At 44.8% G+C, this 24974-nt stretch overlaps 1 protein-coding gene across 4 annotated transcripts in view; it reads right to left on the bottom strand.

Moving 5' to 3' along the window:
• FHIT (fragile histidine triad diadenosine triphosphatase) overlaps window positions 1-24974 on the bottom strand; it is a 1786389-nt gene that overhangs the window by 3617 nt on the left and 1757798 nt on the right. For all 4 annotated transcript variants that reach the window (XM_075550745.1, XM_075550742.1, XM_075550743.1 and 1 more), the window contains one exon: window positions 21007-21107. In XM_075550745.1, the coding sequence (XP_075406860.1) occupies window positions 21012-21107 (96 nt within the window). In that variant the 3' untranslated portion in view covers window positions 21007-21011. The remainder of the gene's footprint in view (window positions 1-21006; window positions 21108-24974) is intronic.

Below are 24974 nucleotides of genomic sequence, written 5' to 3'. Positions count from 1 at the left end.
AGAAGAGAGTGGAATCTTGTTTTCAAGACATCCAGTCTGCCTCTGTACACCTTCTCCCTCAGTCCCAGGGGAGAGGACCTGGGCTGCTCTGAAGGGAAAATAAGGGACTCCAGGCTCTCTTTTCTGCATGTGAACTTGGAAGGGAGCTGGCTACACACAGGCTCACTGGAGAAGGTTTGGGACTAGGAATTCTCAACAGGCCAGAGGGAAGCTGATCTTCACACAGAGGGGAGGCTTGAAGGTGGTGGTGAGACATTCCAAGCCTGTCTCCCCTTCTCTGTGTCCAAAAGATCTCTTCTGCCGGAATGTGACAATGCTAAAAAATCATCCAGGTGCTGGAGGCAGGTCTCGGCTGGCGTCAGCTGCAGATGTTCAACTCTCAGTCATGTTGTCTACCTCCTGCAGCCTTTGCTGCACCACACAAAGAAAACAAGCGCTATGCTTCCATGGTAGTGTTTCTGACAAATGCAAACCACAGCAGCGGCCATGGAAGCCATGCCTGCAGAGGCTTTCAAATGCCTGTCGGGTTCCACAGGTGGACAGGTTTCAGTTGGACTTTCAAATGAAGGCAGACTAGGAAGAAAGGCCTGGTGAACTGCTACTCATGGCATCCCATGTGTGTCAGGGATGACCTGGGTGCTCCAGAGGCTTCCAGAGGCTGGTTCTTGGGAAGTGCATCACCAGGCCTTTTTTCCAAGGTGCCTTGGGCAGCTGTATGATGAGGAAGAAGAACATAGTCTGTCGTGGGTGGCCTCAAACAGTTTTAAAAACAAAATCAAAATAAACCAGGCTCACTAATGAATGAAAAGCCCTGGGGCCCTAACAACAACAATAAAACCCTCTTTAACATCTCACTTCTTTTCCAAGGAATTCTTTTCAATTCCTGGCTGGCTGGCAAGAGAGAGGCAGAGATCCGGAAAGCCATTCTGTTCACACTGAAAACAAGGTGAGCAATTTTCTGAGGGCAGGCACCCCTGACCTCTGCTTTCCAGTCTTGTTCTTAATAAACTGCTCTTAGAAATTGGACCCAAACAGCCGCTGGTGGCAATCTCTTTCAGTAAGTGGGTAGGGAGGAGCGGAGGGGGAGATGGCAGGGAGCACAGAGTCACACTGATTAGTATCGCTGAGGCCATGCAATTACACTTCCAACTCCACATAGGAAGGGGTTACCTCAAACACTGCCGCCAAAGACGCAGCCCTGTGACTCCAGAGAGCAGGGCACGTTCCAGGCAAGTTTTCTCACTCTGAACAATTCCTCTGGCGCCTCACACGCACGGTATGATCACACGACAGCCCTCCATGAGAAGACAAGGGGGTCACTTCTCCAGAAACGGGGGGAGAGGGAGCATTCCTGAGCAACTGTGCTTGCCTCCCAGGGCACAGAGAGCAGACTGGACAGTGTGACAGGTGCCTCTGCAAGGGGGGAGGGTGGGGCTCGCCCCATCGATGTCGCTCATGGTGACCAATGTCCTGACCCCTCTTTGAAGGGATCTATTCAGGCAAAGAACAGCAAACAGGCACGGAAGATGCAGGGCCCTTCCTGCGTCTGGCAAATGACACCGCAGCGCCTGCTTTGGGCTAGAAGCTGCAGGGTGCGGTGGCTGCGCTGGGCGCCTTGGGGCATATATTCTTGCTGCTCATTGAAACCTCCTCCTTCCATGCCCGCGCCCCTTTGCACCCAGTTGCCGGGGTTCTGGGCCCCGCAAAGGCTGCTCCTCTTTCCGAGGGGCTTATGAAGAACGGGCTTTATTTGTCTTTAAATCGGCAGCTGATATTACTTCTTGCTACTTGGTCGAAATGAAACAGGATTACTTTCTATTTGCTCGCGTTGTTCAGGAGAGAAACTAATTTTGAGACATGAAAGTCAGCCATGTGTCACCTTTCCCCTTCCTTCGAGCCCCTCCGCGGGGGCGACGGCAAAGCACAAGACAGGCAGGCTCTGGCATGTACTGTCTCGGACAGCTCCTTCTTCTGCTCAGGCTTCTGCGGGTGACCTTCCCGGCTTGTCCTTGGCTCTCACGGGTGTTCTGCGGCTGTAATAGGATTTTCCGAGTCCTGCACAGCGCGTGCCACCTTTGAGAATGAATGGCTCTGAGTTTGCAGAGTGTGCTGTTCAATTAATGGCGCTTGTGTCTGGGGTGCGGACAGCTTTGTAATGGAATAAAGGGTGTGTTTGCCCAGGGATGATAGGCAAATACTCCAGGATCGTCACATGGAGAATTTGGAGTGGTTCAACACCTTGGGCAGCTTCATGGGGTGACTGTGAAGTGTTCAGGCTGGTAGTACTTCCATTTGCTTTCCATGTCGCTCAGGATACAATGCAAATAAAATAGGTCATCCTTAGACGGATGGTGAAAGGTGGACTAGGCCTAGCAGGGCTTTTCACCCCAAACAAATGGACCATATCTTGAGGGCCATATTTATAGCACCACGAAAGCAATGGTCCTATAAAGTATGGTAGAATCCACCAATAGGTTGAACTGAATTGCCTTCCACTTGGCACCCGATATGGTGATTTGAACACTGGCAAGAAAACCCATTGGAGGGCTAGTGGGGAGAGAGGCGTTCACACCCTGCTTTCATTAAGGGGTCTAATACCTTAGGATGAAATGCTGACTGCAGTAGGAGAAAAATGACACTCTTCAACACAGCGGGCACACGCCTCGTGAGACCTTGCAGAGGCCTCTCCCAGCCATGTCTCTGTACACATTTGCGTGGAGACTGGGAATACCAAGAGTCCACTTTCTGCTGTGAACCTCGTGTTGTGAATTGCCTGGAGGGTTCCGAGCAGATCAGTTTTCCATTCCGGAGTGTGTGTGCATTCTGTTTCACTCCCGAGGGCCCTCGCTTTTCCGATTTCCATTCCCTCCTTTCATCCTCCTCCTCGTGTTAGTCCTTGGGCGAGAGTTGCCATGGTTATCTCAAAGGGTTGATTGTTCGAAGGTGTGCGTACTTTACCTCACTTCTATTCCTGTTTGCCTGATAGTCCTGCCTTGGGTAAACATTGAGCTCTTTTCTAGACCAGAAGGGCTACTAGAGGCTATCGCTCCAAAGGTTCCACTGGTCTCTATCTAACCAGTAAGCCTGGTCTTTTTCATGATTTTGAGTTTTTCTCTTTCTCTGACCAGAACCTTCTAATGTGACCTCTTTCAGAGAAGGTGGTGGCTAGATCGCGAACCACCTAGTTCTTCAGGTCTGTGTGGTCCATTAGTCCATTGGAATAACTGTTTCCATGTGTCTTCAGATTTTTTCACCCTGCTGTCCTCTGGACAAGGAGAGACCAACAGTTGCAACTTGGATAGCCACTCACAAGTTCTCAAGACTCCAGGAACTCAGCAAAGTAGGTTGTAGAAGATCAGTGGGAGCTATGTTATGCCAGTTGACTCTGGTGTCCCCTGAGCAAAGAGTTTGGTTTGACACTTTCGAGCTTTTAGATTTGTCACTGAGTGTCTCTGGGCCACTTGCTCTTTTTCCCCTTAACAAAAATACGTTGGATAAGCTGCTCTCTGAACTCCCTTCTGACCACTCAGTGCTGGAGTCCCAGATTTTACATGGCAGGGGTATCAACACAGGGTTCTTTTACCACTGATAGGAGACAGCTGATTGCTCATTTGCAGGACTTGAGAATTGCTTTTTCCAGGAAGGGACCACTGGGTGTGTGTTAAGGGATAGAGTGCATTCCAAGCAGAGGGGACAAGAAGTGTGAGGGCCCTGTGTTGGGAGGTGGTTTGACTTTACCCACTGACAGCGAGGGACTAGACAAGCTGGGGTAGAGTGGGTAGGGTTTGCAAGGTCTCTTATGATCGGGGCCCTGGCTGGCTCTCCGTGTGGGGACCATGATCTGGCCTCCTTTTTAAAAGTCATCATCTTCAAGGACTCCCTATTTAAAAGTGTTTAGTCTCTTGGCTTACCTCTTGTGAGTTGAAGGCTATAGACTTGGAATTTTAGTCACAGTTGATTCACATCATGCTCTCGAAAAACAATAACAAGAACAATCCATAACTCATTGCCATCAAGTTGATGTGCACTTGTAGAAACAACATAGGATAGGGTAGAACAGCCTGTAAGTTTCTGAGGCTGTACTGTGTATGGGAGTAGAAAGCTCCATCTTTCTCTCTTAGCCCTGGTGGTTTCGAACTGCTGACCTTAAGGGTTGCAGCTCAGTGCTAACCACTACGCAATCAGGGCTCCTTATCAAAAATGCCAACTGCCAAATCCTGAACTCCAACGCAGAAAGAGGTATTCACTGAAAATGCCTTTCCTTTTAAACTTCTGCACTACTTTGCCGGGTTTCATTCCTTAAAAGGGATTGAAAAATGAAAACTACTCACACACACCTCTTCTATCTCACAAACAAACAGAGAGAAACTGCTCCTCGAAGTAACAGAGCCTTGGTCAGAGAGCCACAGAGTAAAACTTCGCTAAGAGCATCGAAGGTAAATGCTGTAGGAAGAGAGCAGACACGATCCGGGCTGCAAACTGATAGCTCTGGAATGGGCAGGAGACACCTGCGCGGTTGAATAGGAGAGGGAGGGCGGTTCTGCTGAGACGAGACTCCCCCTGTTAGAAAGCTTCGTTGGCCTGTAGCTCCAACTCTGACTTGTCAGCTCTAATTAAAAAGTTATTCAAGCAATATTATGGGCTTTCACACCTTCAGAGCAATACCACACCATCAGTTTGCAGCTCAGAATGCCAACAGTTCTAAACTGTGTGTGTGTGCCTCGCTGGATTAAGATGTGACGTTGTAGCAGAGGAAAAATTGGTAAGAACATTTAATTACATTCAAAGTCATTTTTGCCTCTCTTAAAGGAATGAAAATGATCTGCTGTTTTTTTATAGACTCCTTGACCTAAAGATATCTGCTGACAGAAAGAGAATCCTCAATAGGGTTCTTTTAATGCTTTAATTATTATGTGATCTGTCATCTTGCACACCACCTCACACACTTTGAAAAAATCTCTTAAATATGCATAAAAATTGATTGATTAATCTTAGACCGTGGGGTGGCTCCTGTAGGACATGTAATTGTGTGTTGGGGCATGGGCGGGGGGTGGGGTGGGGACTCGTGGAGAGTTAGACACAGTTACACAAGGTGAACTGCTTTATCGTGGGCGAAGGCAATGAAACCAGAGCGAGCACAGGTGAGGTGGACATTGTGCTGCCAACCAGCATGGCACTCTGACACACTGGCTCATGCTGGCATCCCTTTACTGCTTCAGATTCACCCCCAGTTCCTACAGGGCAAGGGTGTACCCTCCTGAGCCTCACACTGTGCATCCCCAAAGTGGGATTCTGATAGTGACTGAGAGCTTAGAACCTCAATCTTTAAAATGTTCTCAAGAGGGCAAGTAGTAAATGCCTCTGCTGTCGCCAGTGCTCTTTGCATGGCCAGTGAGATCTTAACAAACGATGGCTACCCTTCGGAAGCATGGGCATTCCAGAGCACTTAACTGCTCAGGAAGAATCTGTAGTTGGACCACGACAGTCATTCAAACAGATAAGGGGAGACTGCCTGGTTTAAAATCAGGGATACCCCCTTTCATTGCATTTATTCATTCTGTGTGCTGAGAAAATTATCTGAGCAACTGGACTATAGGAAGAAGAATGTGACACCAGGATTGGAGGAAGACTTATTAAGAACCTATGATGGGTGTATGACCCAAATATACTCGCTGAACGTGAAGAGGACTTGAAGCAATTGCTTGTGGTGATCAAAGAATAAAGGCTTCCATGTGGATTATACTTCAATAACAGCAAAAGGATCACAGTTGGAGTATAAGCAACATCATGATAAATGGAGAAGAGTGAAGTTGTCAAGAATTTCGTTTTACTTGGATCCACAAGCAACATCTATGAAATCCAACCCTGCCCTCAAGTCAGTCCCAACCCCTGGTGCGTGGACAGGACAGACAGAACTGCACTACGGGGTTTCTGAAGCTGCAAGTCATTACAGAAGCAGACTGCTTCATCTTTCTCCCACAGAGCGGGTGCTGGGTTTGAACCACTGACTCTTAATATAGCAACCAATGCTTAACCCATTCTACCACCAGGCTCATTTCTACGGAAGGCACAGTCAAAACATTTAAAAGTTGTATTACTTTGCGGAAACATGCTGCAAACGATCCCTTCAAAGTCTTCAAAAGCAAAGACATCACTTTGAAGATAAAGGTGAGTGTGTTAGTCAGGGTTGAGTAGAGAAATTCATAGATACTCCTAAATGTATACAAGAAAGAAGCTTTATATAAAGCAATTGCATATTGAGAAAAAATCCCAGCCTAGTCCAGATCAATTCTGTAAGTCTGATATTGGTCTATATGCTAGATACTAGTCCATAAATTCGTCTTTAGACTCACGCAGCACATGCAATAATGTTGAATGCAGGCAGATCACAGGCAAGAGGGTAGAAAGTCTTGTGATCCAGTAGCCGTAGAAGCAGTTCAACACTGGTGTGGGTCTCCCTGTGTCTTCTCCAGCCCTCTGAGTGTCTCAACAGCAGGAAAGGGAAGGCGAAGTTCCCAGAATCCTCAGGAGAAGGCCAAGCCCACACAGAGGCTATGACCTGATAGACAGCCTAAGCTCCACCCCTTTGCTTAAGTTGACAGGAGATTATGTAACTCCCACAGGTAGTCTGACCCAATCACTGGTGTTTTCAGTTATCTCAGAACCTCCCTGAGAAGGCTTGACTTAATGGCCCCAATCATGGCCTCAAACAGGTAAAAATGTGAGGATGGCTCAGGACCAGGACATGTTTCATTTGGTTGTATACGGGGTTGCTCTAGTTTGATACCGACCCAAGGGCACCTACTCATTTAGAGGAGCTGAACTTTTATCTATGAGGGGCAGGGTGAATAAAGGAATGCAGGATGATATCATCTCTTCCTTGCCTTCCTGTTTCCCATCACTCCGAGGCGTCTCCTGCATCAGCCTTCTCCAAGTTCAAGAGTAGATCGGCTGCCAGGACCCTGCTGGAGCCCTTCTCTGTCTGTCTTCATGCCTCACTGCAGGGAGCAGCACTCATCGGGTGAGCTGAGGCCAAATGCCCAGTTTGTGCCTTTGTATGAGCGTGGCGATTCCAAGTTTAATGTGTGTTCTAGCCCAGCCTATCCACTGCTTCACTCTCTCAGCGATCTTGCAAATGCTATGGAATTCTAGAGCTAATTTCAGATTATTGGTGAAAAGCTCCTATCTTTAGAGAAAAGCATAACTGGAAAGACTTGAGTGGAATCCTGAGGATGCTTGTGAATCCCAAGAATACAACATGAGCATGCTACCATCCAAAGTTGATTAGTTATGATTCATCCCTATTTTTCTAGTGGATGCAGTTTTGGCTTGCCAGCAAACATTTACTCATTAACTATTGATGCATAGGGAAACTGGGGGCAGCATTCTCTCCCTGGCAGTAGGGTAGTGATGATTGGGCATGTCAAACTCGACAAAATACCGAGCACCGTTAGTGAAGAAACAACAGAACCTTTACATTGAACCCCAGGTGCCATGTTTGACTCTTGTCTTCAGCTAGCTAGAACATAAGCAAGCTAAGGTGATTCTAAATCGAGATCCCCTGGCTTCAGTGCAAAGTGCTGGCTCCAGAGTCTGGTGGCCTGGATTTGAATCCTGATGTTTTCACCTCTGACCTAAAAGCCCTTGTGCAAGTCACAGATCTGCTTGAAGCCTCAATTTCCCCACCTGAAAATCTTAGTGTGATTTTGTGCAGCTTATGCAAGATAATACTTGTCAAATGCACAGCAAAATTTGTCTATATTAAATTCTAAGTGGTATCATTAAGAATTAGTAAAACTCAAGCATTCCTCCAGTAATGATCTAGTTCTTTGCTATATGGCTTCTTAAAATCAGGGAATATGGCCAAGAGAGAGAGAGAGAGTCAGTTCCGTGATGCACTAAAAGTCTATCTGTAAACATTATATGAAGCAATTACTTAATTTTGCTTAAGCCTGTGATAGAATCACTGAATACTCAGCCAACAATTAATCAAGCTTGTCCTTTCGATTCTTCTCTTTAGTTTTAAAACCTTCATCTATCTGATTTATTTTTAGTTATTTTTAATGGTGAAATATGACATAGCCTGAAAAGTACAAAGACTGTGTGAATGGCACACAGAATTAATATAAAGGAAACATACGAGTTACCACAAACCCTGGAAAGGTACTGCCTGCCTCCCCTGCCTCCCATCCATCATTCTCAAAACTACCCTGTTCTACCTCCCCCACAAAGGGAGCTATTGGCCTTGCTCTGAGGGTGATTGCTTCCTGGCTTTGCTTTATAATTTTACCATCAGTATCTATGCATCTCCAAACACTGTAATTTTGTTTGATCAGTTTTTGAACTGTGCATGAGAGTAATTACACAGTACATGTTCTTGTGTGTGCTGTTATTGTTCCACATTCTTGTAAGAACTTGATAGCGTCAGTCTTTTTGATAACGGTGCCTCTTGTGGTCGATGTAGGCCGGCGTCTCCTCACGCCTTACATTAGAGTTTCTCTGAGGGGGAAATATCAGTATTCATTATTTTTCCTGTGAAGTATATGTTCAAGCCCTTTTGCTTAGTTTACATTGAGTTATGACTTTTTATTATTGATGTGTAAGGTTAAATATATATATATATATAGTTGATACTGGTCATTTGTTTGGTACATACAAGAGAGTTTTTAAAAAGTTCATGGGAATAATGGAACTAAAAAAAAGTCATTGTTCCATTAACTTTCGAAAACCCCCAAATAGGTTACATAATTCTTCCACTGTGTTGCTTGTCTTTTTTCTTTCCTGATAGTATATTTTAAGAAGCAGTTCTCAAATATATTGTAGCTCAATTTCTTAACTTTTGATAATACTAGTGCTTTTGTGTCTTGTTTTTAGATCAGAAAGCTGCTCCCTACATTTTGAATTATAATGCAGTTGTACTGATTTTTGCATATGGTGTGAGGTAGATCTAGTGTCATTAATTTTCTACATGGATACACATTTTTCCTGAACTATTTATTGAAACACAATTTCATATTCCCACAGTTCTACATTGGCATATTTTAATCATAGATATAGTGTACATGTACATGCCTGTCTATTTCTGGATTCTCTGCTTTGTTCTATCAGTTTGTACCATTGAACCAATACCATATGCTCTATACTACTGTTGCTTTGCAAGAAGTCTGTAAACTGGGCCCTTCTATGGTTCTTTCCCGCTCTTCTAAGACTCCTTTGGGCGCATTTCCACAAGCATTTTAGAATGCACGCCTCAGTTTTTCTTTCTTTCTGACACCTTAAGTCCATTGAGAATTTTTACTTGATTGCCTTGAATCCATAGATCACTTTGAAAAGAGTTAAATCTTCATAAGATTAAGTCATTCATCTCTCCACTTATAAGTAACTCCTCTTTATGACATCTTAATAACATTTTAGGGTTTTCTGTCTAGAAGATTAAATATATTAAATTGTTCCTAGGCACTTGATTTTTAAACTTTCCATCTTCTAGCTGTGTGGCTGGTAAAAAGAAATTCAGAATGTTTATATAGTGGCCTTATTCACTCAGATATCATGCTAAAATTACTGATCAATTCCAATTGTCAATAGATTATATTCGATTTTATGTATGTATCATTATATACATTGTCAGTAAATAATGATGATTGTATTTCTTTCTAATTATTTTGTCATTTAAATATTGTTCTTGCCTTGCTATACTAGTTAAGCTTTGAAACATGAAAAAATAGGATTAATATTCTTAGTTCATTCCTGATCTCAGATCATGCTCAACATTTCACTTGTAGATATATTACCCTAATGATCTCACTTTTAGATTTTTTTAAAATTAAAGTGTATGTTGAATTTACATCAAGCAATGCTTTCTACATTTACTGAGATGATCCTACCACTTATTAATAAGGTCAAATAACTAATTTGGAATAAAACTTATTGGTCATAACTTTTTCATAGTTTGTGTGTAAAAACGCAAAATTAAATTCCTCATACATGTACATAGGTACACATACACATATTTGCTAACACTCTATTCTCTAGCAGGATTCATGAAAGATTGGCCTTATTAGCATGTACATATGTAAATAAACTTATATATGAGGATGTAGAAATAGATCTATGGGCCTATATGTATAGGTTTAATATTAAGGTAGCAGATGGACATTGGGCCTCCACTCAAGCACTCCCTCAATGCAAGAACACTTTGTTCTGTTAAACTGGCATTCCATGATGCTCACCTTCCCAACACAATCACTGAAGACAAACCGGGTGCATAAGCAAATGTGAAGAAAGCTGATGATGCCTGCCTATCAAAAGATATAGCATCTGGGGTCCTAAAGGCTTGAAGGTAAACAAGCAGCCATCTAGCTAAGAAGCAATAAAGCTCACATGGAAGAAGCACACCAGCCTGTGTGATCACGAGATGCCGAAGGGATCAGGCATCAAAGAACAAAAATCATATAATTGTATGCTCACCTCCCCTATACAATCACTGAAGACAAATGGGTGCATAAACAAATGTGGTAAAGAAGCTGACAGTGCCCCGGCTATCAAAAGATATAGCTTCTAGGGCCTTAAAGACTTGAAGGTGAACAAGCGGCCATGTAGCTCAGCAGCAACAAAGCCCATATGGAAGAAGCACACCAGTCTGTGCGATCACGAGGTGTCAAAGGGATCAGGAATCATCAGAACACAAAAATCATGTAATTGTGAATGAGGGGAAGTAGGGACCCAAGACACATTGGTGTGCAACTGGACACCCCTTACATAAGGTTTGCAGGGAGGCAGTCAGAGTGCAGTGTAGCAATGAGGAAACATACCACTTTCCTCTAGTTCCTAAATGCCTCCCCCCCACTATCATGATCCTAATTCTTCTTTACAAATCTGGCTAGACCAGAGGATGTACACTGGAACAGATAGGAACTGGAAACAGGGAATCCAGGGTGGATGATCCCTTCAGGACCAGTGGTGAGAGTGGTGATACCAGGAGGGTGGAGGGAAGGTGGGTTGGAAAGGGGGAACTGATTACAAGGATCTGCATATAACCTCCTCCCTGGGGGACGGAGGAGAAAAAATGAGCTGATGCCAGGGGCTTAGGTGGAGAGCAAATGCTTTGAGAATGATGAGGGCAGTGAATGTACAAATGTGCTTTACACAATTGATGTATGTATGGATTGTGATAACAGTTGTATGAGCCCCTAATAAAATGATTTTTAAAAAAGGTTGGCCTTATTAGTTCTTAAATTTGGGGTAGAATTTGCCAGTAAATCTGAGCCTGACAATTTCCTTGTGGATAGGGTTTTAGTTCAGATTCTATTTGCTAATGATCAATGTACCCATATTTCCTTTTTCACATTGTATCAGTTTGGACAGATTGTATTCTTCAACTAACTTGTAGAAATATACCTGCATGCAGTTACCCATCTATGCTCTTGTCCTCTTTAACAACTGCCGAAGCGATACAAAGACATCCTTTAACACTGGTTATCTAGGCTCTCTCACTTTCAAACAGCAATTATTTGGCTTTGTTGATCCTCTCGCATTTGTGTTTCATATACTATTATATTCTGAATATATCTTTTAGTTTTAGGGTCACCTGTTTAACGTCTCCAAAATATGCTTAGCACATTCATTTTTAGCTTTTGTTTTTTAAAACAAATGGATATAAATTGTACTTAAAAGGAGAGTACCCTCTAAACACATCTGCAGCTGTGTCCTACTTTTCTTCGTTCAGTTCAGCGTAGTTTCTAATTTCCACTGGTTCTTGTGGCAATTACAGAATCTGCTGTCAACTAGGGACTGGAGAGGATTCAGAGTGAAGTCTAGTCTGTCAATCAGGTCATAGCCAATGAATGAGGCCTCTGTGTGGGCGTGGCTTTCTATTGAGGATTCTGAGAAATCCTGTATTTCCTCCTTGGTGGCTGGAGACACTCTCTCTCTGCTCACTCCCTGAGACAATGTTCTACTGACAAGACACATACCCCATGCCTTGGGAACTGGAGGAGCCGCGTGGAGACCCCTGCCAGCACGGAGATGCTTCTACTGGCCTGTGATCTTCCTGCATTCTGCATCATTGTCTGTGCTTCATGAGCCAGAAGAGGAGTTTATAGATTGGTATTGGAAATATCAACTAATATTGGACTTAGACTTGATCTGCACTAGGCTGGGATGTTTTCTCAATATTCAATTTTCTTATTCACATGAGTGTCTATGAACTTGTTTCTTTAGTCTACCCAGACTGCCGCAGTTCCTTCTTTAGAATGGCTTTATTATGAGCCTGCTTGTGATGAATTCTCTTGATTTTGTGTGAAGTTCTGTTTGTTTGATCTTCACTGTTGAAGAATTGGTTAACTAGGTGAGGACAGCTAGGCTGGCAGTTATGTTCTGTAAGTTATTTCAGTCCATCATTCCTTGGTGGTCTGATTTCCACATTTTGGGGATTGAGAAGTCTTTCATATGACAACTCTCGTGAATTTTCTGTGGTTTTACCACGATGGAGCATCCGCCTGTGGGTTTACTGTGTTGTTGCATGTATATTAATGACTTAAAACTAATACTGAGTTTTTAAAATTCTCAGTATTATGTCTTTAGATATGACTTAGACCAAAGTTCTGTTTTCTCTCCTGAGGGAACACCAAATACATATGTATTTGATTTGTTTTTTAAGTATATTTTTATGTTTCTGCACTTTTATCTACATTTTCTCACTCTTTCATTCTGGTTCATTCTGGGTACTTTCATATGAATTAATTTCAAGTTCACTAATTCCCTCTTTTGAGTATTAACAATGTGCAATTAAAAGCATTTATTGCATGATTTTTCCAGTCCTATATTTTCTATTTGATTTTCCCCTTCATCCATATCACTTTAACAGGCCTGAGGTCTCTGCTGAAGTAATTTTTTTAACCTTGCTTTTCTGTATATAAAAAAGAATAAACATACCTATTTTACCATCGCTGCCTAATAATTCAAATTCTGAGTACTCAACTTCTGAGTATTCTGTTCATTTTTATCGGCGTGTGTGTGTGTGTTGAACCTGAGCTTTAGTGGCTACAAGGATACATTCAGCTCATCTCCATTTTAATAGTAGATCTTTCTTAATGTTTTCGATTTCCACCCAGGTGGTCTTACAAAGGGTTTCAACAAAGACCCTACCTGCAGTGACTCTTATTACTCTAGCTCCACTTGCTCCTCAAAACTCGGAGATATCCCAGGGGGAAGCAACCTCAAATGGTAGATTCTTTTCTATGGATTTCTGTATTCTTTTGGATCTTATTATATGTACATATACAGATAACCATATACATATACTTACTTCATACCCATATCCTAAACAGGCATTTATTTTTTCCTAGTAGAACATGGTGAGAGGTTTGTTTTGAACGGCCAGCATTTTGTTTCTTAGTAATAGAAGCCAGCATCATTCTTTTCTGGTGCTCTGAAAATATCCTGCCAAGCAGGTTTTATTCTTTAATTATTGTTGAAACTTACTCCTCACAACTTGAGCATCTTTATCATTTATCATCTTCAAACTATAACAGAAACTACCAGGAAAATAATGAATCTACACACCGGCATCACTGTTCCCCAGCCACTACTGCATGTACTTCCTGTAGTCACCTCAGGAAGTAAGTAAAAGGTGCTCCATCATCATAATTCAGAGAGAGAGAAAGCGATTTTAAAAAAGAGAGGGGGAGGTTTGTGACTTGGTTAAGATCAGGGGCACATCCAGTGGTGAAAAGTGAACTAACAGGTCATCCAGATCATTCCTATGAGAATGAGCAGTTTCTTTTAGTATTTTCATTCGATGGTGAATATGCCCCATTCTTAGAACAAGAGATGAAAACTCTCTCCCTCTCTGCTGGGGTTTTTTGGACCCTTCCAGACTTTTGTGTTGTTTGAAAGCTCCTTCTAGGATGGTCTGTGTAAACCTCAAGAAGCTGCCCCAAGGGAAGTGCTCCATTTCACCCAACTGTTCTCTTGGTCTAGACTCTTAGTGGGAGGAGCCAGGCTTGCTCCTTATCTCAGCTGCAAAAGTGGTCATACTTGACCCTAACTGTGGTCAGTTCACTGGGAGATGGCAGGGAGAGGAGTGGTGGTAGGGGAATGAGGGCTTCTTCCCACGACGGCTACCCATCTCTCTTGAGCCATCGCTGTCTTTTCCAAACAACGTGGAGAAATAAATGGGAGAAGGGAAACGTCAGCTACAGTCTCTCTCCCTGTTGCTTTTTGGATTGTGAGTTCTCTTTGTGAACAAGAGCTTTTGAACATACAGAAACAATCTTAGCCTTAACTGTGAGGGGTTTTGTTTTTTAAAACTTTTCTGTTAAATCAATGCTACAGAAAATCTATCATCTCATCAATTTAGGGATAGCAGAAAGAGTGTTGGTAAACATCTGTTGTGGTTTTGATAATACCTGCACATGGGAATGAGGGTCAAAGTAGTCAGATGCTGAAGTTAAAAACCATCCCTTCTCAAAGTCATGTTGCAGTTAATATGATCGATTCCCTGGGCCTTTCTCGTCAGAGGATGCAGCCATGAAACCCTCTGAGAAAGAGGAGATTTCTTCTGGCTACCTGGGTAGATCCAGAAGATGCCACTTCGTCTGTGCTACCTAAGCAAACCTGTCTTGTCTACTTCAACTGTCCATGATTATGATCCAAGTGTGGTCCACTTGCTGAAATTATGATTTTTCAAAAATGCCAGTGTCAAAATGTTGCCTTGACAGTACATCTATAACTACTAATAATGCTGTTTTGGGCTGACTCAGTTGCTTTGAAATCACACGACTCTGTTATGAGTAAATGAGAGGCAACCAATTATCTATAAACTAACGGAGCACACAGAGAAGAGTTTGATGAATTGCAAATGAACTCTGCTGACACAACAGGGTGTGAAGTTAGGGGCGATGCTTGCATATTTTGCAAACAACATGTCCCCTCAATTCTAACTAGGGGTGGGAGTGGGAACAAAGAAATGCCCCCTTTAGTGTCTGTTACTTCTTAAGCTGCAGGAAATGGAATCTCCTCCTTAACAGGAATGTGCGGAGACAGCAAACTGAAGTAATCAATACCAGATCAAGGTTGTCTTGCTCCAAAAAGGAAACAGAGCCACTGTCTTGGAAGTGGATTGAGAATACAGGATACAGGAGCCAACACAAAATTCCTATCCCCCAGTTCTGAGTTCAGGACCTGGAGCTGGGACACACAGTTCCAGAGGGTAGATGTTGAATTCCTGGGACCAAAGGGTGGTGCTTGGATGAGTTTACGTCAACTAGACACTCATAGCTGGGGGTGTAGTCAAGGCTGTCAATCAAGGGGTAGCTCGCTGATACTTCACTGGGAATGTGGCCTTCGGTAAAGAATGACGGACTCTGGAAACTGTTCCTTCTCTCCACCTCTCCGTGACTTTGCCTTCCTGCTTGCTGGGACTCTGCTGCAGACACTGGGAGCTGTAGCCCCCCTGCCGTGCACCCACAAATTTTAAATACACGTGAGTGTGCAGCAACAGGCCTGTGCTCTTCCAGCTTCCTGATTCACCAGCCTCTAGCTACCGGAGGCTGAAGAGAGATTAGCACTGGACTTAGGGACTGGAGTTGGACTGAGGCGGGAGGCTTTCTTGACATTGAATTACTTCTCGGTATAAAGTGTTTCCTTATGTATAGATGGGGGTCACTGGATTTCTCTCTCTCTCTCGACAGCCCAGCCTTGCATACAAAGTAGTGTCAATATCGCCAGGCACCTGTCAGCTGAGGACTAAGATGCTGGCAGCTCTGTGTAGCAACCCGTGGACTGGTGACCTTCTGGGGAACGGAAAGGCAATGGATACTTTTCACTATTACAACAACTGAGATCCAAAGTCTCTTTCTGAAAGCCCAGGGAAACGGAGAATGGCTCAAAAATAACAAACACTCCCTGAAGAGTTACCTGGGAAGATCAGAAAGCTCCTCAGCCTAGTCAAGCTACCACGGGGTCCCCTGCTGGCCGTACAGTCCGAGGAGAGAGTTTAGCTGTGGAAGGTATCTCTCTGTGGTCCCAAGGGCACGCTTGTGGGATGCAAAGGGTTAATCAGGGTTTCTCCATAAAGAAGGTAGAGAATGGAGTTTCTACTTGTGGAGGTGTAGAATGGAGTTTCTGCTGTGTCCACCCTAGCCTTTGGCAGAGAGCAGCATTTTGCCCATCAAAGTGCTTTGTTCCCACAGTCTGCACCTCTAGGTGCCTCGCCTCTGGTCTTTAAAGTACCCTCTCCATGGGTGGTGTCTCGGTGCTGTAAATGGTTACTATACTCAACTGCTAACCAAAAGGTTGAAGATTTGAGCCCACCTCGAGGTATCATGAATTGGCAGCCATTCCAAGGCAAGTGGCTATAAAGGCAAACTGTAGTATTTACGACTTGGGCTGTGATCCCCATGGTCTGCAGTTCAACACCAGCAGTTCCTTTCTAGGCCCGTAAACAGCTACTGTCTCAGAAACCCACGTGAGTCACCACGAGTCAGCACTGACTCGAATGGTACTGAGTTTGGTGGGGCCCAAGCCTTGGGAGCTGGTCTCCCTGAAGAAAGTCATTTCAAACACATCGAATCAGTCTAGAAATGACTTGAGCTGGCTAGAGGCAGGGCTTGTGGTCTCGGGGTTCCCCCCTCATGCCCTCCAGATGGGTGCAGGGTTGTTTTCAGAGCTAGGAGAGAGGTTCTGGGCCCTTCCTCACGTCGCTTCACTCTCATCCTCGGTACCTTCTCTCCTGCATGTGCTTGGGTGAAAAGGGGGGTACACATGGGGTGGCTGCAACCATTGAGTCAGATTTCCATGGTTTTGCATTCTGGTCTCCCCAACGATGGCTGTTTAAAGTAATCACTGAGGTCCTCTCTTAATCCTCCGGAATAGGTCAAGGAGAGTCTCAGTTTGACTCCTTCTTAACAAAGAGAATGAACTGCAGTCCTCAAGGGCTACAGGCATCCAACTATGCAAAGCTAGACTTTAACAGGATATTTTTTATGTTTAACTTCCAATGACACCAAGTGATCAACTCAACACACTGCCATCGAGTCAATGCGACTGTTGGTTTCTGAGACTGTGTTTATGGGAGTAGAAAACCCAGTCTTTCTTCCTCGGAGCTGCTGGGGGTTTCAAACTACTGACCACGTGGATTTCAGCCCAAAGCATAACCACTGCACCACCAGGACTCCACACACCAAGGGAGACTACTCGTTTTTTACTGTGGCTAGGATATGAAGTTTCAGAAATATGTACTGAAATTTCAGAAGTGAATCAACTTTTAAAAATTAAGTAATGAATTCCCTTGGTGGTGCCCAGACAGGAGAAAAAAATCCTGGTGAGATGGGAATGAATGAGCTGCGAGAAATACTATGTCTGCCCAAAGGTGGTATCATTATGATTAAGATCTCGGTGCTAACTGGAAGGTTGGTACTTTGAGCCTTATTTTGTGGCGCCCCCAAGATAAATAGCTCTCTGGAGGCCAACCAGACTCTCTCTTCTTCACCTTCCTGTTGATGCCATGCAGCGACCCACTCAAGCCCTGGAGATGTGTCCTCCACCAGCCGCTGATGCTCCTGTATTCTGCTTTGATGAGTCTGAAGAGGGACTGATGGATTATGATCAGTCTTATGGCCTTGAGTTGGATTGGCCTGGGATGTTTTATTGATGTATAATTGCTTCTTGATATAAAGCTCTCTCTCACACATATGTGAGTGTCCTTGGGTTTGTTTCTATAGTCAACCCTAGCCCACTTGGCAAAGTTGAAGATCAGTAAAACAGAAAGGCCCTCCACAGGACGGATGGACGCAGTGTTTGTAACAATGGGCTCCAGCTTAAGAACAACTGTGAGGGTGGCACAGGACTGGGGGAGGGAGGTGTTTCATTCATTCTCATAAAGTCTCTTTGAATTGTCACCTAACTCAGGCTCATGGAAACCCCTGTGTTCTGTAGAATTTCAATGGCAGATATTCCCACATATAACCGGGCCTTTCTTCAGAGGCACCTCTGTGCAATCTTCTAACCTTTCAATTACCCGTTTGTACAGCAATCATGAACTTCTTTGTCTTTCTAGACACATGTATTTAGTCTGTTTATACTAGAGGCAATAAGGATGCTCTTGGAAAACATCTTTGAGTTGAAATCCCTCCCTTTTCCCTGGCTACACTCCCACTCCCCCCTCCCCCCTCCCCCCACCCCACCCAGGGAGTTGATTTGGACTCCAGTTGAGTGGGACTCTGGTGCCCCCAGGTGTGTCCCAGGTACTAGTTTTGAGATAATTGGCAATCCATGCTACATGGCTCTAGGCCTCATTTCCCACATCCGAAGGCAGGTTAGGCCTATAAACAAGGCCCATCAAGAACAAAGTAAATGCTAGCTGATTTAAAAACCAACAAGCACTGCAGCAATCGGCTGTGTAACAAGATAGAATGAATATCTTCCTGGAAAGACCCGTAAGGCAAGTCGATTTAGCCAGAAGACAGGAGATGTCAGCCCGTCGGGCAAGACAGAAGCAAAACCTGACAAAGGAAAGCATTCGAGAAACTCTGGCAATAGGTTTAAAACCTCTTACGGCGTCTAGAAAAAGGCATTCTAAATATTCCACAGTGCAACCAGCTTCAGGAAAAGCCTAGACCTTTCATTTATCTCTACCGGAAAGCACTCCTGACACAGGGAACCCAGGCGTGGGAGAGGCAGAGGGTCAGCTGAGAGAGTTGAGTCTAAAGAAGGGAAACCCCGTTTGAACAAGACACTTCAAAGCCACACACTGGCTTTCAGAGCAAGAGAAGTGGGCTTGCAGTTGTGCCAACAGGCCTCAGGTCTTAGATAAAGTAGGCCGATCCTACTAGAAAAAAAAAAGTGACTAGTGGCAAAGGTTAAAAATAAAACAGGAAAGACAGCTGCTGCCAGTGCCACACTGTGTCCCTTCAGGCAACGAAGGGCCCAGCCAATGAAATGAAATGACATGGGTGAGGGAAATAAGCGTTCCGAAGTGCAGGGACCACAGCACAGCCAACCTGAACTTAACTGATCGGGGTAGTTGATGTTGGGTCTGTAATTCAGGAGAATAGTTTAAAAGTGGGGGAGGGGGCTTGAGGAGATACACAGAAAGACAAAGAGGTTTTCTTTTTCTTTTTTTTTTCAAAAAAAACAAGTACCTAGGATAACCAAAAAGGACACTATAAAGTGAAAGCAGAATAAACACATTGAGCATGGTTTCCAGCTAAACCCATGAACGCTAAGTGGATGATATCATGCTTTATACTCCAGTTGCTACCGGTATTTGCTAACTGTTTTAAATTCGTCTCGGGTCTGTTTCAGCCGCTTGTTAATATAAACACAGTCTCTACTGCCAGGTGAAGTAGATAATTCTAGAAAGGAAAAGCAAACTGGAGGAGAGGATCTTTACCTGGGGTCCGCAGTCTCTAAGATGCTTTATTAGCACCTTTGCCAGAGGCAATGCACAATGCTCACGGAAATTTGAATCTGAGATGAAAATAACGAAAAGGTCAAAACCTTTTAATAGACTCACAGGCCCTTCAAACTAAGGCCGCAGGGGCTTGCTCTCTAGCTATATCTATCTCTATCTATCTATCTATCAATCTATCATCTACCTGTGTAAATTCCTCTCAAATGTCGCATGGCAGCCTCTGTAGCATCACAGTGAAAGATCTGTTGTGTAAATAGTCGGTGTGCATGTGCGTTTTGAAAAGGAAACCGGCTAAACTTCCTGCGGCCTCAAACCTCTGATCGTTAGTGCAAAGAGATCACTGTGCAGCCCTGACATTTCCGGGTGCTCCGAGCTTCCCAGCAGCTCCATTACAGGGAAAGACAGGGAACAGATGAGCCAGTGGCGGCAGGCGAGAAGACTCCAGGAGTCAATAAGAAGGAGTGTGCCTGGGTGTGGCTGAGAGGATCCTGAGGGCGAGGGAACTGGCTCTCGGGGGGCGGCACTGACTTCAGGGAGACTGCCAGTGGCTAACGTGATTGAATATTGGCATGGATTGAACTGTGTCCCCCTTGAAACATGTCAATTTAGCTGGGCCATGGTTCTCCGTGATTTGGCAGCTATGTAGTGATGTCATTTGATTGCTATGCAATGCTGTAAGCCCTCCTCCTGATGTGAGCTGATGTGATCCATCAGCTGGGAGGGGACCAGTTGTGAGAGGTTTAGGTCACAGCCCTGATACCCTGTAAAGGTAACAGCCATGGGACGTGGTTCCCATGACCTTTACTCTTCCAGGAGATAAGAGGAGAGAGGGAACAGAGAAGGGATGGGCCTCAAAATCACGAAGGAAGTACTGAACAGAAATGGGTTCTTCGGACCTAAGATTCCCATGCTGAGAACCTCGTAGAGACGTAGGAAAAAGAGAGGCCAAGCCACACGCAATGGGAAAGTCAGGCCCTAAGTGAACATGTCTTGTCTCCTAAACGGTGAGACCATAATAAATTGTCCGCATGGGGTATTTTGTCAGAGACAAAATGGTCTAGATAACTAGGACAGCTATTCACCAAGAAGTTCTAAGTTGGAATCTGCCAGAAGTACCTTGTCAGAAAAGTCTGGCAATCTGCTTCTGAAACATCGGCCCCTGGGAGGGAGCACGGTTCTCCTCTGCCCCCATGGGATCGCCATGTTCAGAACTGACCCCAAGTCCCCTGGTTGGTTGATACCGAGGACTTCAACCCAAGGCCCTATCATTTCATGTAAAGTTTGGGGGCTGTTAAATGATCCAGTGTGTGCTGAAACCAAAAAGCTTGTTTTACTGCTCTGGGGAGACTGGATTGGAAAATGTCTGGGCAGAAGAAAGTCAACTGATGGGGGATTCTGCAGGAGGTGATGGAGAAAGGAGGGAGGAGGGGAAAGAGGCGCTGGGAATGCATTCTTCAAGGGTCAGCGTTGTCTCCCCCTCCGTCCTCACTTCCTTTGCAACCCATACACAGGGTGTTGGACAAGCCACTGCTCTACCCCTGCCCCCACCCCTGGCCTGTGGGGCGTTACATCCGCGGCCCCCGCAGCCCTACCTGCATCACTGGAAGTAGACGCGCAGCGCCGCTGCTTCTGCAGCCATTTCTTCCTCCGAGCGCCAAGTGGCTGCGCAGTCCTCTTTGTCATGTTTCTGGAGCTTTGGGGAGGAGAAAAGGGGGGACAAGAGAAAAGAAGATACAAAACACAGGCTCATTAATGGTTCCTTGGGATCTCCTGGAACAAGTGTTGTGAAGGGACGGCTGGACAGAATTCTCAAATCAGAGGCCCGTAGCTGCTTGTGCCCTTTGATGGCACTGGATTGCCCAATCCAATCGGAATCTGCATCCCTAGCTTCTGCAGTCATGGAGCCACATCAGGCCCCCCTAAGGCCACTCGCCATGTTATCATTGTAGGCCTCCCCGCTTGTTATTGTAGGCTGGATCGCCTGGCCTTCCAAGAGCCCTGGTGGCCCGAGTCAGTGTGGGCTGCTGGCCACCAGCTGCTCCGCATGAGAAAGACAAGCTGTCTGCTTCCCTGCCTCACATAAATTCGTGGTCACTATGAGTTAGAATTGAGTCAATGGGACCCTATTAGAGTTCTGCCAGCCGCCATAATCCCCATCATTCTTTAATGTCCTCATGCAAGGCGGGCTTCCCTCATGAGTTTATTTTCCAGACCCTAAGGGCACTGAGCTTGCCCCCTGTGGGATAAGTATACAGTCTGCCATTATTCCTCCCAAGTGGCCTTTGGTTTTACCTGCTGCCAGTCCCCTCCTCCGCACCCCAGCCTCTCCCCGCCTTAGATTCTCATCTCCCAGCTTGGAGTTTAGTTTAGCAACACAAAAACAGTCCAAACAGATTTATGGTTGTAATAAAAGACCATGAATACTGAGCATGAAATAAAAGTAAACCCATGAAAACGCTTTACGTGGGCAAAAGGTGAAAAAACAGCAAAACAAAAAGACGGGAAAACAAATGATCAAAAAACTAACAATTGGTCCTAGTCAATTGAATCATTTTTAAATCCTCTTCAGATACCTACACTTATTAAGAAAACATCTTGCATATGTCTTATATTTGCATATAGAGTGAGTAAAATTTCAATTTTATCAGAGGGAAATAGGATGTGTTCAGAACGCTTCCTCATTAAAAGAGCTCAATTTCCCCCTTCATCTTCTATTGCTATTCATTTCTGTTAACTAAATGCTCTTTCCTGTGTGTGGCTCGAACATTGTAAAATGCTGAGGGTGTAAGTTCCACACAAAAGGCACCGGGTAGTGTTTTGTGTAAGGCACTTCAAGAGATCACGGCAAAACATTCTAACAGCATCCGTAACAGCTGGTATTTATAATGCGAAGGGCAGCTTCTTTGACACTCGTTATTTCACTCACGGTATCTTTTGCAAATAACATGCTAATGCCAGTAATGTGCATGTGCACACAACTTGAACGGCACACAAACCCATGTAATGTGCATGCTGTTTGCATACAAATATGGTGATCCTGATGATAACCCATAAACTCACTGCCATCCAGGTAATTCTGACTCACAGTCATCCCATGGGACGGGGTAGAATGTGCCTTTGAGTTTTGAGGATGTAAATCTTGTGGAAGCAGAAAGCCCCGCATCTTTCTTCTGCTGGGGCTGCTGGTGGTTTCAAACTGCTGACCTCATAGTTAGCAACCCAACATGTAACCTACAATGCCACCAAAAATCCTGCATCATGCAGAAATCCCAACCAAACACCCTGCCGCTGAATCCATTCGGGGTCATAGCAAACTACCCTCTGGCTTTTTGACACTGTACTTCTTAGAGCAGCTGTTCTCAACCTGTGGGTCACAACCCCTATGGGGGTTGAATGACCCTTTCACAGAGGACCCCGATTCAAAACAGTAGCAAAATGACAGCGATGAAGTAGCAACTAAAATAATTTTCTGGTTGGGGGGGTCACCACCACATGAGGAACTGTATGAAAGGGTCAAGGCATTAGGAAGGTGGAGAACCACTGTCTTAGGGGAATACAAAACCTCATCTTTCTCCCAAGGAGCAGCTGGTGGTTTCCAACGGTTGACTTTTCAGATCACAGCTCAACTCAGAACCACTTTGCCACCAGGACTCCTTCCTAACCCACACAGCAGATATAATTCAGCTTCATTTTATCTTTTAAGAAATTGAGATTTAAACGTATTCATTCACTTGCCCAAGATCCCCCAGCTGGTTGTGCAGGGGTTGGCTTTGGGCCAGTCCTCCACAGCCTTACTGTTTTCTCTCTGGGAGAGCGGAGGCACCAGGAAGGAGTGACCATTTCCAGATACCGTTACCCATCTCCACCTGATGCATTGATAGGAAAAACCAGAGACTCTGAAAATATTTTTTTTTCAACCATGCAAAAAGACAAGGACCGGGAACCGGTTTGGGCCCCGAACACTCCTAATCTAACCCAGAGACTCCCACCCTGGAAAAGTGCAGCAGATGGAGAAATTTCCCTATTTATTTCAGAACAAACTTTGATACAGAAGGCAAAACCGTGCGGAACAGGCAAAACTGCCTCGCTCTCCAGCTGAGCTGTATTTCCACTCGGGGTGAGTAGCAGCCAAATGAGGCTCATTAGCATAGGGCTGGGCCACAACGATGTTTATGAGGGTCATGGATCTTCCGTTCAGAATTTGGCTGCTAGCACATGGTTTTACATTTTGCCACATAGATTTAATTCTCTTTATTGGAAGCAAACCACATTAGGAAGTCATTTCCTTCCTTGCCACGGCAGATATGACGTGATTGCTACAGGCGAGTCCCTCAGGACTGCTATTCTTCTACTCAAGAACTAATTTTCATTTTGAAACTAGTTTTCGGCCTGTCATAAATCTATCTTGCAACAATTCAACAGGATGACAAAGAAGGATGCAAAGCCCAGGAAATACGGCCTTCCCACTTCTGCCGCTGCCTTCGAAAGGCACAGAAATCAAGCAATAAGTGGCCTTATCAACCCAGATCACACTACACCAATCTAAATAATTTAGCGCTCCCAAACATTAATGCCTTCCTAGTTATTAGGCGACCGTCTGTTATTGTCATATGCCTCACAGATGGCAACATTGTGCCAACGCTTAGAGATTGTTTACCAGAAATAGGAAATAAATAAAACAAAAACTAATCATAGTTACAGAGCTCTGGCCTATATGGTTTGGTTCTGTTTAAACTTAGAAGGGTTCCCTCCTAAAAGTGAGTGTGCAGCTCTTGCTAGAACTACGGTCCTCCATCTGACACAACCCACTGTAATCCAGGGGAAGCGTTAAAACAGTATCTGTGCCTGGGACCCACCCTGGCCACTCTGATTTCATTGGTCTGAGGGCCACCTGCATTTGGGGATTAAAAAACAAAACAAAAAAACCAAAACTCTCAGGTGCAGTCACTGCAGAGAAGCAATGGGGTTGAGGAAAGTGAATTGTTGTCAATGTGCACAGACAGAAGTACCCACCCCCCACCCACCCTCATACACAGAACTAACACCTTCCCACCTGAGCCCATGGTTTGCAACCCTATCCTCATCTCTCAAGCCCTGCTCGAGAACTGCTTTTCTTCTGCTGAAGCATCTGTTGGGGCAACAAGGTTTGTCACTGCAGCCCTGCGGAGCTGATGGAGCACAGGGGCCTTGTCATGCATTTTTCATCCCCGTAGGAACTGGGAGCTCGGGAGAAGCATGGGTGGGCAAGGCAGCTAGCTATGTGTCCTGGAAGCCCCAACAGTTGACTTGAAAACAGAGAACTCAGTTCCCCTGAGACAAGCCTAGAAACTTGTGGGTCTGGAAGTTGTCCTGGTCACAGAGAGAAGCCCAAAGGTCGTGGGACTGTGGCTTTCGCAAAGGGCACTGCTATTTTGCCTTGGGGAAGCGTTAAAGGGAGGAGCTTTCCTCTGGATAAACTGGCCAGATTCCCTCAAACTGCCCAAGGGAAGGGCCGTGACCATTTATTAACAGAGAGGAACTTATTCTCTTCCTGCAAAGGCTTGAGTTGTCCACTCATATT

The sequence above is a fragment of the Tenrec ecaudatus genome, chromosome 5 (assembly GCF_050624435.1).
Source record: "Tenrec ecaudatus isolate mTenEca1 chromosome 5, mTenEca1.hap1, whole genome shotgun sequence".
Classification (NCBI taxonomy): Eukaryota; Metazoa; Chordata; class Mammalia; order Afrosoricida; family Tenrecidae; genus Tenrec; species Tenrec ecaudatus.
The sequence above is the reverse complement of the archived record's forward strand: the minus strand, read 5'-3'. Positions and strand labels throughout refer to the sequence as shown.